General features: G+C 39.8%; 2 protein-coding genes across 8 annotated transcripts in view; both read right to left on the bottom strand.

The window, feature by feature from the left end:
• The window catches only part of LOC124231541 (protein downstream neighbor of Son-like), a 10129-nt gene extending 9622 nt beyond the window's left edge, over positions 1 to 507 (bottom strand). The window contains exons 1-2 of the mRNA XM_046648335.1: positions 487 to 507; positions 19 to 252 (exon numbers count right to left, since the gene is read on the bottom strand). Of these exons, the coding sequence (XP_046504291.1) occupies positions 19 to 252; positions 487 to 507 (255 nt within the window). The remainder of the gene's footprint in view (positions 1 to 18; positions 253 to 486) is intronic.
• A 104-nt stretch (positions 508 to 611) lies between these two features.
• The window catches only part of LOC124231491 (quinone oxidoreductase-like protein 1), a 31432-nt gene continuing 14680 nt past the window's right edge, over positions 612 to 17363 (bottom strand). Inside the window, exons 4-12 of one of the 7 annotated variants that reach the window (XM_046648300.1) lie at positions 16378 to 16422; positions 15150 to 15218; positions 9370 to 9503; positions 7991 to 8102; positions 6105 to 6203; positions 5075 to 5258; positions 4220 to 4325; positions 1697 to 1746; positions 612 to 1168 (exon numbers count right to left, since the gene is read on the bottom strand). In XM_046648300.1, the coding sequence (XP_046504256.1) occupies positions 1069 to 1168; positions 1697 to 1746; positions 4220 to 4325; positions 5075 to 5258; positions 6105 to 6203; positions 7991 to 8102; positions 9370 to 9503; positions 15150 to 15218; positions 16378 to 16422 (899 nt within the window). In that variant the 3' untranslated portion in view covers positions 612 to 1068. Of the gene's footprint in view, positions 1169 to 1696; positions 1764 to 4219; positions 4326 to 5074; positions 5259 to 6104; positions 6204 to 7990; positions 8103 to 9369; positions 9504 to 15149; positions 15219 to 16377; positions 16423 to 17363 lie in introns of those variants that run through there. The other 6 variants (XM_046648298.1, XM_046648303.1, XM_046648299.1 and 3 more) reach the window with 6 other exon arrangements.

The raw sequence follows: 17363 nt of genomic DNA on the forward strand, positions 1-17363 counted from the left end.
AGCGCTTCCCGCGCGCGCCGGCCCCGCCCCCGGCGCCCCGCCCCCAGGCGCGGGGCGCGTGCGCCGCAGGCCGCTCTCGAGGCCCCGCCCCGGCTGTGCTCCTCCAGGGCCGCCGCCGCCAGCCGCCGCCAGCCGGCCCGAGTGCGGGAGGCGCCGCCCTGGCTCTCCGGCCGGGTCCTTGGCCGTGGTCAGGTCGCCGGGTGCTAAGTGGCTGGGAAGCACGCGGTCAAGGGCACCGGTGTGCAGTCCCCTCTTGAGTACGGAAATAGCTGACCGGTATTTAAATCCGCATCAGGGGTGCGATGAGCGCGGGCGTGCGGCCTAGATGGAAAAGATATGTCACAGGCGAGCTGCTGCTTCCATCAGTGGCCAGACGGCAGTGGCGATGTCCACAGGGGAGGAGAGGGGCCTGGGCCTCCTCCCCCTTCCCCCAATAGAGAACCCTGGCAGGGATTCAGCACGCGGTTATGCAAGCGCAGCCCCCGCCCCGCTGCCGCGCTTCGCCATTGCAGCCCTCCGTGCAAGCAGCGCGGCCCAAAGGGCGTTACTGGGATGCTCCTGGTTGATCCGCGGGAAACCCTGGAGTGAATGAATACTTGAAAACGCTGTGTGTCTATGGGCTAGATCCATAGAGAATTGAAAATATACTCAAATGATTAAATTACGACAGCAAAGACTTGTTAAGGGGTGTTGAGAATGGAGTTGATACAAAAGTAATAACGTTATTTTCAGATAGCAAAAGACAGCTTTATCAAGAGTAGCGTGGCTTTTGCTGAAAGCAGTTTCTTCATGGAAACAATGTTGTAACAGAGCCAAATGTATAGAAACAATAACTAAAAAGGCGCTCAGAACATTCCCTTTAGATGTTAATTACAGAATTGTCTTGACCCGTTCGTACAATAATTTTTCAAATACTTCAAATAACTCTGAGCATCTTGTTTCAGCAGGAAAACATGTTTAAAAATGGAACTTGCTTTTATCTTCCTTGACTTTTCTGTACAATTTCCGAGGAAACTCAAGCTTCAAATACTGGAATGGGTTCATCCAACTGAGGTCAGAGAAATAAAATTAAAATTGAACAACTTGCTTTTTTCTTCCTTGGTTTTTCTGAACAACTTCCATGGAAACTTTTGCCTCATATAGTGGAATGGGTTCATCCAACTGAGGCCTGAGGAAGAATAAATGATTAGAAATGTCAGGTCAATATAAAGATGAGTGGAACATATAGGACAGTAGCTGACAATTGCTAGAGCTCAATTCTACGACTTTAAATAATTTAAACAAACTTGTCCATTAATATTTCCACTGTTAGAAGTGGTTAAATTTTGAAGGGGAAAAAATGCCTACTCCCCCCCCCCCCCCCCCCCGCCTTTTGATAAAAAGATCCCACTTAAAAAAAGTTATGCTTTTCCCTCTTCTCAAGCTACAGGTTATTTCGAGTTGCTTTAGGAGGCGTGAGGTACAGTAAGGGGTGGAGTAAGGCAACCTCACAAGCCACTTGTACCTTTGGGTGTACTTACTGGTGCACCACAAAAATATAATTTGAGAAACATTAAAGAGCAGCTATTTATCTAAACAAAAGAATAAAATATGGAGGCAACAGGTGTACTGTGAAAGCTGAAATAAACATGGAAATGCCTGCCTTATTGCTTTGAGAACAGAAATACCAACAAGAACAATGATTTACTTAGCATACCTAAAAACACCAGCTGATAACTTCTCCATCACATCTTTTAAGATACGTAGCTGGAAAGATGGTTAAGGTGGGAACGTCAAGGAGAGAGGATGAAATAAAACCATTCAATAAGCAGAAGATGCTAGGCAGGTCACTTTTTTTTTTTCAAGTTTAGCACTCTCAGAAATTCAAAATTTAAGTTACAAAACCTCTGTAAGCTCTCAAGTTTACCTCTAAAACAGGGAAATGGGGATCTGATTTCAGAGGTGGTGACATATAGAGCCTACACTTCTAAGGACAAGTGATGAAGGAAACAAGCCTGATGCCTGTCTACCTAATGACCAGTGTCATCCCAAATGGATGGTAATGCAATGGTGTCAGGTTTCCACGTCAGCACTATGTATGGTACTGTTACTTATAAACAATTTTAGCATTACTTTAGGGGCACATTTATTTACGAACCTGGCTCAGGATAGGCTCAAATTTGTGTGCAGGGGAGTTAATAAACTGTGTGTGTGACATATGTCACTAAGAGAACCAAAAGACAGTGTGAAATTAGGAAAAAATCTAGTCATTTAACTGAAATTATAACGTTAGGATGGAGAGTCTATGTAACTGCAAGCAGCGGAGAATGATTTATGGCATATAATCACACCATCGGAAGGAGATCTCCATGTGAAATCACACGCAGCAGCCGGCACAAGTGTGAACTGCCTGAGGGGGGTCTGCATAAGTGAGGACTAAAGTTTGATTCAGGACTTTAGAAACTGTAAGTTAGAAAAGATGACCATAAGCCATTTTAAGGACTTTTAAAAAAGAACTTAAGGAATACTGATTCACTCCAACTATGCAAATTCTCTACTTTTTTTTTTTTAAAGATTTTATTTTTCCTTTTTCTCCCCAAAGCCCCCTGGTACATAGTTGCATATTGTTAGTTGTAGGTCCTTCTAGTTGTGGCATGTGGGACGCCGCCCCAGCATGGCTTGATGAGTGGCGCTACGTCCTTGCCCAGGATCCAAACTGGGAAAACCCTGAGCCGCCGAAGCACAGTGTGTGAGCTTAACCACTTGGCCACGGGGCCGGCCTCTCTCCTTGTAATTAAATTGCCAAGAGTATATCTAAGTGTATACATAAAAAACATGTATTTCTGATTTTTGAAAATTTAACATCATTTCATATAAATGTGTCATGTTTCAATGTGGTCTATGGATTTGTCAAATAGGTTAAAATCACGTACTCATGGGACAAGGGTGGGGGGCTGGTTGAGAAAATTAAGGTAAGTAACATAGGCAAAGCAGCCAGCCCAGCTTCTGACACGTAAGATTCGAAACATGCTAACTAATGTTACTTTTAATATATGGTGTTCTCTATTACTAACACTCCTTGGTCTTCTTGAAAATTACAGTGTTACTGGACATTGTAAGTTGCCTAAAATTGAAATTGAAAGAATTCTTTCAGAAAGTTAAAAACTAAGGCTATTTTCTAAATTTAATAAGAAAATATTTAATCAAATACTTTAAACTCATACATTCACTCCATTAAGGGGATGTTCTGGTTTTGAAGTGTCCTCTTTAAAACTGAACATATGCAGTAGACTAATTAAATACTGCTATTTGAAAGCTCCAACTTAAGTCTGTCCTTGTTCCTAGAGGAGGCTGGCCTTTACACATATCACACATATAACTACACACATTTAACAAGCTTAAAGTATGCTATGCACTGGAGACAAATGTGAGGCTATGACAGTCTCTTTCTTCATGCATAAGTATACTCTATTAAGCAACGAGAACTTACTTTTTATCCAATATATTAACAATTTTACCAAGTGCTGCTGCCTTTAAAACAATCATCCTAGAAATAAAAGGTTTATTCTTCAGTTGACCCTGCTCTAAACAGGTTTGGGACCTTTCTTTTACAACTGCTTTTATATTCTCAAGAAAACTTTTCATTCTTTTTACCAAAACTGGAATGATTCTGATTCAGTCACCAGATTCGTCTCCTAATGACTTCCATTTTAAAAAATCAAACCCATCTTCGTTTGATAAAGCTTTCTTAGCATTGATATCCTTAAATACACCCCACAAACTCTTTAATTTAGATAAGCATTCTGAAATGTGTGGCACAATGGCACCATCATAGGAGTAAGGATGCACCCTCTTAAGGTGACATATAATTTCCATAAGGGCAGGTTAAAAATGAAACAAAATCTTCCATCTTATGATTTACTTCCCATTAAGAAATGAGTGCGACTACCTAGGTAGGATTCCTGTCCTGCCACTTGCCAGCTGTGTCCCTGGGCATGTACTAACCCTTCTGTGCCTCAGTTTCTTCACCTGCGAAATAGGGATGATATCAGTACTCACACCTCACAGGGCTGCTTTAATGTTTAAATAAATTAATACCTACAAAGCACCTGGAACATTATTTGGCATGCTCAAGGAAAGTTAGCTATTATTATTACTTATCATCATCATGATTAAAGAACTTAATGATGACAAGGTAAATTTCAAGCAAGAAACTCAAGTCAGCAGAAAAAAAGGATATAAAGATATTTTCCCTGTTGTACGTTTGACAAATTCCAAACTTCATCGTTAAGGAAAGCCACCGTTGCTCCCTTGAGGAAAAGGCAATGGCTATCTGGAGGATCCAACTTGGATAGAATGCACAAAGACTGATCAGTTACTGTGAGGTTAACAGCAGAAAGATGATTGGGATCTTGAGCCAGAAAAACTTTTACACAAACTATATAATACCCAAATCGCAAATAATCGCCAAACTTTAATAACAATATGTAAACTATAACGTTTTCTTTTCTAAGTCATTATCCAAAACGAAACAGTAAGCTCAGATGCAAGGCCAACCTAGATGTGATGTAGTGTGTGTGTGTGTGTGTGTGTGTGTGTGTGTGTGTTTGGGTGGGGGGGGCGGCGGGATTTCTGGCTGCTACTTACCGGTCCCCTTCATGAGGATGTCGGAAAATCAATGAAGATTGGTATATGAGAATTATGGTATTTGCATAACAACCATGACAGAAATATTTAATTTCAATTCTGTTGGGAAATGTAACTTGGGAGACAATCTATATATGCACATATACAGTAAATTCCAATTTGAATAACTGGGAAATTGTCATAACTTTATACAGAAATATTTTGCTAAGTATATGTCAACAGTAATGTTTGTTCCTAAGAAAAAAATCTTATTTGAAATACTATTAAAATATTGAGAAGTCACTACTTTCAAACCACTAAAGAAAAGTTGAATGAACTCTTCTACTAGGTACTATTTCCACATTTTAGCCAACATGTAGCTGAAGTAAAAAAAAAAAAAGAAAAAAAGCTACATTTATTTAAAGGTAGGGTATAATTTAGTACTTATACTAATTTAGCCACATCTTGCCTCAAAAGACAGGCATTCTTCTTTGTTACTGACATCCTTTTGGTGCAGAAGTGATGCTGTACCTGCAGGTTTTCTTCTGTTGTTACCCAATGGCCTCCAACACCAAGGAGTGTGATGATATCATGTTTATGTGGCAGTGGCTGTAATTTTACAGCTGGTTCATCATCTTTGCTGTATAATCTCACTTACAAGGGAATAGTTTAAAAAGAGAGAGAGAGAAGAAATATATTTTATAATAATCTGACAAAAATTTTATTTATTCTCTTTACTTTTTAATGTAGAAATGAGGAAGCATTTTTCTTAGTAAAAGGTAATGCACAATTTAATCAGATACTTTAAAATGTACTTTTTGCATTAAAACTGTTCATAAAATTTACTTTAGATTTAATTATACATCAAATAACTAAAGATAAAAAGTGTATTTTCGTTTGAAAACCAGGCAAGGTAACATAACACATGACTAAGTCTGGTAGTTTCAATCCTCACATTGATAGCTTAGTATTTGGGGAAAAGCTGACTTCTGATTAAGGAATTCTGACTCAAGACAGTGATATTTTGATGTAATTGTTGAAACATCCGTTTTAAAAACTAATGACGTATACATTCATTCCACTGAAAGCTTTTGCTTTTTGCTCAAGGAAGATTGTTGCTGAGCTAACATCTGTGCCAATCTTCCTCTATTTTTGTGTGTGGGATGCTGCCACAGCATGGCATGATGAGTGGTGTGCAGGTCCATGCCCAGGATCTGAACCCGAGAACCCCAGGCCACTCATGTGAAGTGCACAAACTTAACCCCTATGCCACTGGGCCAACCCCCAACACTTATACTTTAAAAGATAAGCATGTTCTCTCTTCCAGACAGTGTTTATAGTGGGAATAAAATGAAGCTCCAATTTAAATAAAAAAGTTAAAAAACAAAAACAAACATAAACATCAATAAATATGTTAATAATTATTCCCTGGCTATTTTTTTCCTGAAATTCACTCATCACTGAAATGACAGAGACTACTGATTTAGTAAAGTGCCCACCTCCAGCATCTAGGACAATATCTACTCCCAGGCCACCTGTTTCTTCTAAGCAGCTTTCAGCAACATGGGCTTTCCCATTAGAGAGATCGATCACTCGGGCTGTAAAGGACAGGAAGTCAGGCAACTGTACTGTTCTCTATGTGATCAACACAAATTAGAGAAAAAGAAAAAGCAAAGCAAATAAATATCTGTTCTCTGAAATAACTTAAGTGGTTCAAACAATTACTGAATCCAAGTTATACTGTTTCTCATCTAACCCAATATTGGTAAGGATCAATTTAAATGAAGAGACTGCTATATTCAATAAAATAAAAATATGAGGATTTTGTGGTTAATGTGTTCCAAAGCTGGTCTGTTGACAGGACTGTTCTCCATAGCTAAAGGATATATCGCCAGAACTGAGAATGTACAAGCCTCAGAGGTACACTCATATTGAGACAGGGACTGAAAGATTAAGCAACTTCTTAAGTATTTTCAGACTTAATAGACTTCAGAGCTAAAAAGTACAAAAATCTATTTGTATGATATGGTACTTCTCTATTAGAGGCTGTTTTATCCTTTCTCAGTCACAGAAATCCCCCCTCCCCCCCCCCCCCCCCCCCCGCCACTTACTCCCCCAAATGAAGAAAAATCCCGAAGGAAAAAAAAAATGTTTTCAGCAGAGTTAGTAAGAATTAAACCAATTTTAACTGGCTGCTATAAAGTATTATATTGATAGAACAAACCACAGAGAGAATAAAAAAAATTTCAGAATTTGAGCTGCAAATAAAGACATGTTTAAATTTTATTTTTCTATCTTTTAGCACCTTCTTGTTAAAGAGGATTCCTCCCAGAGCTGCTGAAGATTCAAGGTGTAGTCCAGTATGACCCCCAAGACTCGGAGGACGGAGGTGGGGGTGGGGAGGGCACAAGGGAAAGGGCACTGAGGCACTAGGAAGGGCAGGCTAATGTCTCTATTCCATCTTCAATCTCTCCTTTCTCCTTTTCTCCCCTATTTTCCTCCCTTCTCCAGCTCCTGCCTTAACCTTCCTTCCATTTCTTGGTTATCTCTGCCAGAACCATAAGGTAACAATGGAAATAACACGGCTTTAACGATAGACAGGCCTGGGTTCAAAGCCCAATCCAGTCCTTCTTCTAGTTGTGTATGCTCGGACAAGCTAGTTAAATTCTCTAGATGCTGCTTCCTGCTTGGCCAACACAGGCTTGCGGAGGACTCAAGGAGACGTCATTCCTACTGACACTCAGTGAGCCTGCCTTCCCTTCCTACCTGCCCTTTACTTATACTCCGCTCAGCCTCTTTTCTCTCTATCTGTTAGTTTTTCCATTCCTGTCTTTCTCCTCTCCTTTTTTCTTTTTGGCAGCTTCTACTTTCTTCCTCCTTTCATTATTTACTGTCATTCAGATAGGTTCAATCCGTTCAAGAGCTCCCCAGTCGCGCCATGTCCTGTTCACTATAAACCGTGTCTGACCTGTGTTTCTGTGTAAGTGGATCATTTCCCTTCCTGGTGTATCACAGAAAACGACAACTTTAGAGGTGTACCACTGGGCAAAAGACGTCGAGAAACATAGAAGTGAGGCAAAATATATGGATTTATTGAGGAAAACCAAAGCGCTGTCAGGTATTTTTAAACTGTGTCAAAGTTCACCTAATGCAAACAGGTATGTTGATAACAATGGGGCAAAGAAGAAAAAACACTGAAAAACATAGGTTTAAACAACGATTAAAAAATTAAAACTATCACAAACTTGGACTTAGCACAAATACTAAGTACATTTTAAAAGTGACTTTCATTTGGGACTTTGCACTTTGTTTTACAAGTGCAGTTGTTAAGGCGCTACCCCTTCAAAATTTTCTGTTACAGCCTGTGTTGAGGAGTAGTACCCACCTAGAGAAGGCCGAAGTCTTTCAAGGTACTGCTTGTCTTCGAGGCTGCATGCTGTTGAAATCACTCTGGCTCCTCTGTGGTGTGCTAACTGAATAGCTATTGTACCAAGTGCCTGTGTGGAAAAAACAGACAACGGGTTTACAGATACAGGGCAGAGGCCATATCTAATTTATAAGCTGTTTAATAAAGTCTAATTACTTTTGTGCCACTTTAGTATATTTTTAAATGTTATCTGATAGAAAAAAGAAAAAGATATGGACCAGTTTAGTAGGTTCAAACATTTGATTGACCTTCTGCTTCACAAGGGGTGGTGCAAAAGGTGCGCGTGCCACCTGCTCTCACCCAGGCTGGCCACAGCACAGTCTCAAGATGGAGGGCCGCATTCGGAAACATGGCCTTGGAAAGAGAAAAACGAGCCTTTCAGGGCCTTGTCAGCATCATGATCTAAACTAATTACATAATATATGGGCCAGTCCAGCCACCTCTCCTTGAAGATCAAAGCACTTCAAAAGCTCCATCCTCTTGCTGCGTTTCAGGGAAACACTGCTATCCTGATGTTAGACATCAGGCTGAAGCCACCACGGAAGACAGTTCTGCTTCTTTCCAAAGAAAAGCAGGGGAAAAAGCATGTTCAACAGCCAGAAAGAAAACTATAACCTCACCCCAAGTTGTATAACATTTTTAGATTGTAATATTTTATTTTTATGTATTCTTTTAGTGTCTGGAACTGCTGTGTGTGTGTGTGTGTGTGTGTGTGTGTGTGTGTGTGTGAGGAAGACTGTCCTTGAGCTAACACCTGTGCCAATCTTCCTCTATTTTATGTGCGACGCTGCCACAGTGTGACTTGACCAGCGGTGCTAGGTCTGCATCCGGAATCCGAACGTGTGAACCCCAGGCTGCCAAGGCTGAACGTGGGAACTTAACTGCTACACCACGGGGCTGGCCCATTTGAACTGTTTTTTTGAGGATACATGTAATATGTTTAAATTAGCACACTTTTTATCTTGTGTGATCCATCTACAAAGGTAATACTTATTAACGTGAGTGTAAGTGTGAGGGTTATGACACAAAATTGCTAGGGAGTTCTGGGGTATGGCTGCAAACATGTCATGAGCTATTTTACGCTTTGTGTAACAGGCATGAAAAAAATGGCTTGTTTGCTTTTTAATGCACTACCAGATTCAAAGCAATAAGAAATGAAACACACTAAGTCACTTTTATCTCCTATTGATAAAAGCTGCTTATTTTAACAAAATGGGAGTTTGGTAAAGAAATCAGTGAATAAGCTATTGGCAAAGAATTATATTAGCAAATGGATGTCCCACTCCCCAAGTTTACTGTATTCTGGTCTGTTTCTTAACAAAACGATTAGCACCTACACTTGCTCCATCCATTATCAGCACTGATTTTCCAGGGGAGAGATGAGAAAGATAATGCAGAGCTGTATAGGCTCGTACTCCATCCCGAATGGTTCCAGCAGCTTCTGCCCAGGTAACTTTTTCTGGTTTGTGAACTATCACAGAGAACAAGAGGAAACAATCAGTTAGCAAGTCCCAACAGTCCTGCCTCCTGAATCTGTCTGATCCTCTCCATCTCTGCTCCCACCACCGGCCCTGGTCCAAGCCTCTACTCCTATTATCTTTCACCTAATTAGTTTCCCTGCTTTCATTCTTGCCCCTGCACAATCCTCTCTCAACACAGAAGCCAGTGTGTGTGCATTTTTTAAAGATTTTATTGTGAAATAAAAACACATGCAGAAAAGTACATGAAACCTAATGTACAGCTGGATGCATAAATTCAAAGCAAATACACAAGTAATCACCACGCTGGTCAAGAGTGAACAGCCCTCACCCCGACAGCCTTGTCTCTCCCATCAGAACTACCTACCATTTTTTTTAGATATAATTGACATCAGAGGCCACCACTATTCTAACTTAATTTCTTATTCACCTTCATAGTTTATCACTCATGTATGCATTTCTAAACAATATAATCTGGTTTTGCCTGTTTTTAAACTTTATTTAAATGGAATTGTACCATATGCATTCTTCTCTATCTTGCTTTTTTGCTTGACATTGTTTTTAAGACACACCCTTTCTTGTACATGTGGCTGCAGTGCTTTCCTTTTTGTCGTTTTATGGCATTCCATGATGTGAAAATACCTTCGTCTGGTTATTCATCCTCCAATCGAGGAATATTTGTGTTGTCTCTAGTTTCTGACCGTTATAAACAGTGCTGCCAAGAACGCTCTTGTATAAAAGCTAGTGTTACACTGATGCACAGGTTTTCTCTAGGGTATTTCCTTAGGAATGGAAATCCCAGGTCCAAGGGAATGCCACCTTTGACTTTACTACATGCTTCCAAAGTTGGCGACACGACTGTGCTCTCCCACAGCAGTGTTTATTAGGGCTCCTGGGGCTCTGAAGGTCCTTGTCACCTCTTGGTATTATTGTACACGTTCACCAATCCTGTGGGTGTAAAATGGTTTCTTACTGTGGTTTTAATTTGCTTTCCCTCACTACTGATGAAGTTGAGCATCTTTCTGTGTGTCAGCCATCTGGAATTCCTTTTGTGAAGTGACTGTTCAAGTGTTTCATCATTTTTTCTATTGTTTCATCTTTTTCTTATCAATTTATAGGAATTTTTTTTATATATTCTAGATAAGTCATTTGCTTGTTTATGTGTTATAAATATTATTTTCAATTTTATGGCTTTTCTTTCCAGTTCATCAATGGCTTTCCTCTGCACTTGGAACAAAATGCAAACTCCTAATATAGTTTAAAGAGCTGACCATTAAGTTGCTCTTCAATCTTTCTTTTCTTTTTTTTGAGGAAGATTAGCCCTGAGCTAACATCTGCTGCCAACCCTCCTCTTTTTGCTGAGGATGACTGGCCCTGAGCTAACATCCGTGCCCACCTTCCTCTACTTTATATGTGGGACACCTGCCACAGCATGGCTCGTCAAGTGGTGCCATGTCCACACCCGGGATCAGAAATGGCAAACCCTGGGCCACCGAAGCGGAACGTGCGAACTTAACTGGGCGCCACGGGGCCGGCCCCGCTCTTTAATATTTTTAAGTATTTCATTTTTAATTCATTTTGTTTTTAATTTTGTACGCTGAATGTGTGTTTTTCAAAGTACAAGCAATCTTTTGTTGTTGTACCTAAAGTCACCCTTATAACACTTTTCAGAGTCTTTCCCAGCTCTTTCCAATGCTCTTCCTCTAACAGCAATGGATTCAGACGATGTAGCACAGGACAGTCAGCACTGCCTTCACCGATAACTAGTGCCATCTGCTGGGCACACAGAGCAGCCAAGGATGCACATTCAGACAGACGAGCAGAGCACTGAACAGTAAAACATCCTAAGCACCAGGCGATACCATACCTAGTACTTCATCCTTACCAAACTCTTGAAGATAGCTATTCTCCCAATTTTATTGATTATGAAATGGGGTTCAGGGTAATTAATTCATTTGTCTGAGGCCACAGAGCTACTAAGCTTGAATGTCTGACTCTAAAGCACATCTACTCAAACAATGCATGCTCCATCTATGTACCATTTACTTATATGGATTGTTTAGGGAACGTCTTCCATCATAATAATTGAGATTACCTACATTTTCATTAAAGAATCAAACATGGGGGCTGCCCTGGTGGTGGAGTGGTTAACTTTGTGTGCTCTGCTTTGGTGGCCCGGGGTTCATGAGTTCAGATCCCCGGCAGAGACCTACACACTGCTCATCAAGACATGCTGCCGCAGCATCCCACATACAAAATAGAGGAAGACTGGCATAGATGTTAGCTCAGGGCCAATCTTCCTCAAGCAAAAAGAGGAAGACTGGCAACATATGTTAGCTTAGGGCCAATCTTCCTCATCCAAAAAAAATTAAATAAATAAAATCAAACATGCAGTCCTTAAAAAAATACTAACTAATAAAACTTCATTTAAGACTGCAAAGTCTTTAAAAAAAAAAAAAGGGGGGCCAGCCCCGTGGCCGAGTGGTTAAGTTCATGCACTCTGCTTCGGTGGTCCAGGGTTTTGCCAGTTCGAAATCTAGGCGCACACATGGCACTGCGAAGATTTTATTTTTCCTTTTTCTCCCCAAAGCCCCCCGGTGCATAGTTGTATATTCTTCGTTGTGGGTCCTTCTAGTTGTGGCATGTGGGACGCTGTCTCAGCGTGGTTTGATGAGCAGCGCCATGTCCGCGCCCAGGATTTGAACCAACGAAACATTGGGCCGCCTGCAGCGGAGCTCGCGAACTTAACCACTCGGCCACGGGGCCAGCCCCTCAAATCTTTAATAATAATAAAAAGACTGCAAAGGCGCTAAAATTGCACGGTGAGATGTAGTTTAACGTCGGGTCCCTGTTCTAGTGTCAGGTGGCCCACAAGTGTTTTATTATGTTATAAAAACTAATGAAATGAACAAAAGAGCCATGTATGGATCAATAATAAAAGTGTTATCAGAATCCAAGAATCATCATCTCAATTCCTTATACCTTAGGTCCAAAGGAATAATGCTGAAAATGGGTGCCAAATTTTGAATGAAAAATAAAATTATTTTTATGTTTGACAGAAGGCTGGAAAACTGAAAGCACAAAAGAGCTGGAAGAATTATTCAGCTTTTTACCTCTATCTTTATTCTTCTGCAACAAGATTAATACCATATTTTAGGGGGAGTTGTTTGGAACCTAATTCCTTGGTGTGGTGAAAGAACAGATTTATTTGAAGGTGACTGAATGGTGACTTTTCATTAAAAAATAAATCACCAAAGAATCAAAGGAACTACACTAGAGTTGTGATCAACTGAGTATTTCCCCCTGCAAATCTTCAGGGACATACTGAAATTATTTACTCTTTCACAAAATATTGGGGTTGCAACAGAGCTTAGAGGTTATCTGGTTTGGCATCCGTGTTTATGGCTAAAGTGAATGTGCCCAGGGTCTTGCCTAAAGGTCACACACAGTTAGTGGTCTTACTTAAAGTGCCTCTTTTAAAGAAACATTTTATTGTATTTTTCTTTCTTAAGGAATATCTGGAACTGTTTTCGCTATATATGTTGCTCGATTTTTGGACTACAATCCTCCTGATCTGTAGGAAAATAAAAGGTCATTTGTGTGGTTTGCTCATTTTAGCTTAAGCTTTATAGCTAGGAAACTTTGATGTTCCAATTTGCTTTGCTCCTTCTGGTCCATTTTATATTCTCCAGTGTTCAGCAATACCTAAAGGAATGGGCCTTTTTTGGTTGGTTGTTTTTTCAATAGCTAACCTCCGATGACAATTTAGTTTAAGAGATTTAGTCAAAACTCCAACCTCCTCAAAACTACAGGTTTTAGTTGACTCCATGTCTACAAGGTTCTCAAAAGCACAGAGACAATAAGGGCCCAAGGAAATCCTGGGGTTGAAAATAGGATAGTTTCCCATAAAGGAGCCAGTGGTGGTCCTCAATTTTCAAATTGTATAATATTAAGACAGCTATGGACCAGAGACTTGCACTGCATGGTATTTGAAAGTGAGCTTGATCTTTCCAAGGAAGACACATACTTGGCTCCATATCCGGGCCTAATATACATATAAAAAGGGAAAGCCTCAGATTTCTGGAAAACTGACTTTTGAAATTAATTTTTAATAAAATAACATGCTATTACTTGGAAATTTTAGACATAGTCAATGTCATTAATTTAAATATAAATTACTTACAACTTATAATTTTAGAAATGAACTGCCAAAGATTTGTTAGTCTGGTCCAAGTTTCTGTATGGACTCAAATATATAAATTTACTAGTTTAATAGTCCAAAATCCTTATTGGCCCCTGTTCCTAAGGTCTTATCAGGGATTATATCATTTAAGAAAAAATTTAGGAAAAATTTTAATGAAATAGTTCAAGAACACAAAAGAATGTATGTTGACCTATAGATACGGCATGAAGAATACCATGAATCCCGGCACAAGAAACAGCTGCCTGACAGTCCCACTGCAGTCCTGTGGCTCCACTCTGCTCACATCCTACTCCCGTGCCAACAAAGGCAGCCCAACCTCCACCTCACTTTCCATCCCTACCTTTTCTTTATATCCTTAAATAAGATATGCTTAATTTTGTAGGTTTTTGAACTCTATAGAAATAAATGATACCACACTGTTTGTATTCTTCTGCAACTTGCTTTTTTCACTCAATACAGTTTATGAGATTCGTTCATCTCGACATGTTTGGCTGTTACTTATTCATTTTCACTGCTGAGTTGAATTACTATCTAGGAATATCTTTAGTTATCTATTTTCCTGGTGATGAACATTTGGGCTGTCTCCGCTTTTATTCCATGATTACCAACCACGCTATTATAAACTCTTGTGTACGTGTGCTGGTGCACATAAGTTTCTGTAAGGTACAAAACTACCAGTAGAATTATTAGGTCTGGGGTATATACATCATTACCTTTATTAGATGATGCTAAATCGTTTTCTAATGCATTTGTACCAATTTACACTCAGTGCAGAAAAAGTTCTGTTGCTTCACACTCTTGCCTACACTTGGGATGGTCAGACTTTATAACTTTGTCAGTCTTGTGGGTACAAAATGGTCTCTCTAAGGGGTTTTAATTTGTTTTTCTCTGATTACTAGGGAGATGTAGCATCTTTTCACTACGGTTTCAGGAAGTTTGTATATACATATTTATATTTGTTTTAAATATTCAAGAAGTAAATTAGTGTAAGAAAAATGAACATTTCAGTTAAATTGAGCACTAGTCAAAAGATATGAGTAATTAGTAATAGAAACCAAAGACAAGTGTTGATTCTTTCCTGTCTCAGATTCTACTGTGTTGTCTAGATTTTGTACATTTTTAAATTTCAATTAATAACTAAGAATAAAATGTAAAAAATTCTGATTAGGGATATAATTTCTGAGCCAAGGGAGAAACTGCTCTTCCAACTCCTTACCCTGAGCAGTGTAAGTGAAACTTAAAGGTCTATGTACTGTTTAATCTGAATATGAATTTTATGGATACCAAATCTAAGTCAGAAGTATTCACATGACCAGCCAACAGTTATTTACTATGAGCATTCATGGTAGATGCAAAGCAATCAAAATGTTACTAAAGGCCACACATCAGTGAAGTAAGATTTGACTGAGCTCCACGAGACCGAACTGTCACATACCCAAGTAATGCTCATGTACTCTGACAACTTCACAAAGGCCAGGGTCCTCAGAATCCAGGGGTAAAATTCCTGAAATTAAAACGAGAAACTTAAGGGAAACAACCTCAAAATGAATTCATTCCTAATGAGATTCCAGTGGCATTTTGAGAAAGATTCCAGTAATCACTGGTGTGGGGAGGGAGGAGACTTCAGAAGTATGGAGGGCAGTGGGTAGTTTATTCTCTGACATGGACACTGTATCCCCTCTACCTTCTCTTTCTTCCTTTCTTTTTCACCTTCTTTCACCTCTGACTGATGATAAAGACGATGGCTGATGTACAGAGCCAGGCCAGAGTCTTGGGGGCACCTGGGTTCCTCATTAACATCGTCCCTGATGCACAGCTACCTTCCCAGCTTGGTTCTATAACATACCTCAGGATGCTTCCAATAAAATCTCATTTTCTCTCAAGCTAGTCAGATTTTATTTTTGGTCTCTTACAAAAAGAATCATAGTGTCACTGACTTCTTGGCCAGATGAAGATAAGGAAGACAGAAATAATAAATCCTCTGAGAAAATACACAAGTCAAACAATACCATAAAAAACTGATGAAAACCTTCCTATAAATCTGAACAGCTTCAAGTATGCCATAAAGTTAAACATTATCTGATTTTATACCAATATATTTCTATGAATATTTTCCACAGAGAAATGGTAACCACAAAAGACTACTACGAAGGTCATACTTTATATACGTTTGTGTGACTGCCTAGGATACAAATATAAATATGTATGTTTGCAAAATAGTATTAACGATGAAATTTTTGAAAAATCAATACATTGTTTCAGTGAATTTTTAGTTTTACAGGAGCAGTCAGGGGGCAGCCCTGTAAGCTTCAGGTTGGAGGTGGAGGGTGGCGCTCTATGCGGCCGAGTGCGCCAGGGGCCTTCAGGCCGACGACTCGTGGCTTTTCTTTCCTCTAGTCTTCAGTCCAGCCTTAGACTGCGGTCCTGCCAGGAAAGGCTCCACCGAGCACAGGAATAACTATTGTCATTTTCTATCTATGATGTTGTTCTATAGTCAAATACTGAAATGTTTTAAATGTACTGCTATTGAGATCAAACTCCCCAAAATCGGGAAAGTACTAGTACATGAAGCGAGCTCACAACAAACATTAATAATTGTCCGGAGAAAGGAGAGACGACAGTAAAAGAGATGACTCGAAATATGACAATGAACTGTAACTTACCAACGACTTCATCATCTGGTTGAAAGAATGATACTTTGCTTCCAACTAAAGATTGGAGAAAATTAATAATTAGTATTATGAGATTATTAAAATTATTCTTATTTAACTATTAAAATAAATCAAAAGATCCATGAGTTTATAAAAAGTCACTGACTCGAGAGAAAAGGCCAAGAACTTCTGGGACATTTTGATGGTCTATAAGGATTACAGGATAGGACACTTCAAATCTGGATTCTCTAGAAAATTCTCTACAAAATCTGGGCCACGTGGCTGTTGACACCACAGAAGATGTCCTTCTCTTTACCTAAGATGAAGGAATAAAGGAAAATGATCCACTCCACAGCTCCTATGCTGACTGCCCCACCGTCCTGTGGCCAGCCCAGTCTTCTATCATTATTTCAGTTGCAGACTCTCAGACACACAATGGGGAATTCTGGTAAGAGCCACATAGAAAATTACTTTGATTTGGAATTATGGAAATAAATTCAGACTGATGCCAAGAAGTTTTTGAAACTATACAGAAATGATAGTTGCATTTTCTCTGCACATGTAGAGAAGAACCTTCTCCCAGCAGTCAATTCTTTAGAATATTCTTTTTTTTTTTTGAGAAAGATCAGCCCTGAGCTAACATCTCTGCCAATCCTCCTCTTTTTGCTGAGGAAGACTGGCCCTGAGCTAACATCCGTGCCCATCTTCCTCTACTTTATACGTGGGACGCCTGCCACAGCATGGCGTGCCAAGCGGTGCCATGTCCGCACCTGGGATCCGAACCGGCCAACCGCAGGCTGCCGAAGTGGATCGAGCGAACTTAACCGCTCTGCCACTGGGCCGGCCCCTAGAATATTTTTGTTCACAGTTACAAGCAGAACGGGGAGGAAAAAAGCAAACATCTCTGAATGCCTAGTTGAGCCCACCATTTTAGTGTGTTACCACATTTAATCTTCATGGCATACCCAAGGGTTGGTATTATTATTCCTACTGAACAG

The sequence above is a fragment of the Equus quagga genome, chromosome 21 (assembly GCF_021613505.1).
Source record: "Equus quagga isolate Etosha38 chromosome 21, UCLA_HA_Equagga_1.0, whole genome shotgun sequence".
NCBI lineage: Eukaryota > Metazoa > Chordata > Mammalia > Perissodactyla > Equidae > Equus > Equus quagga.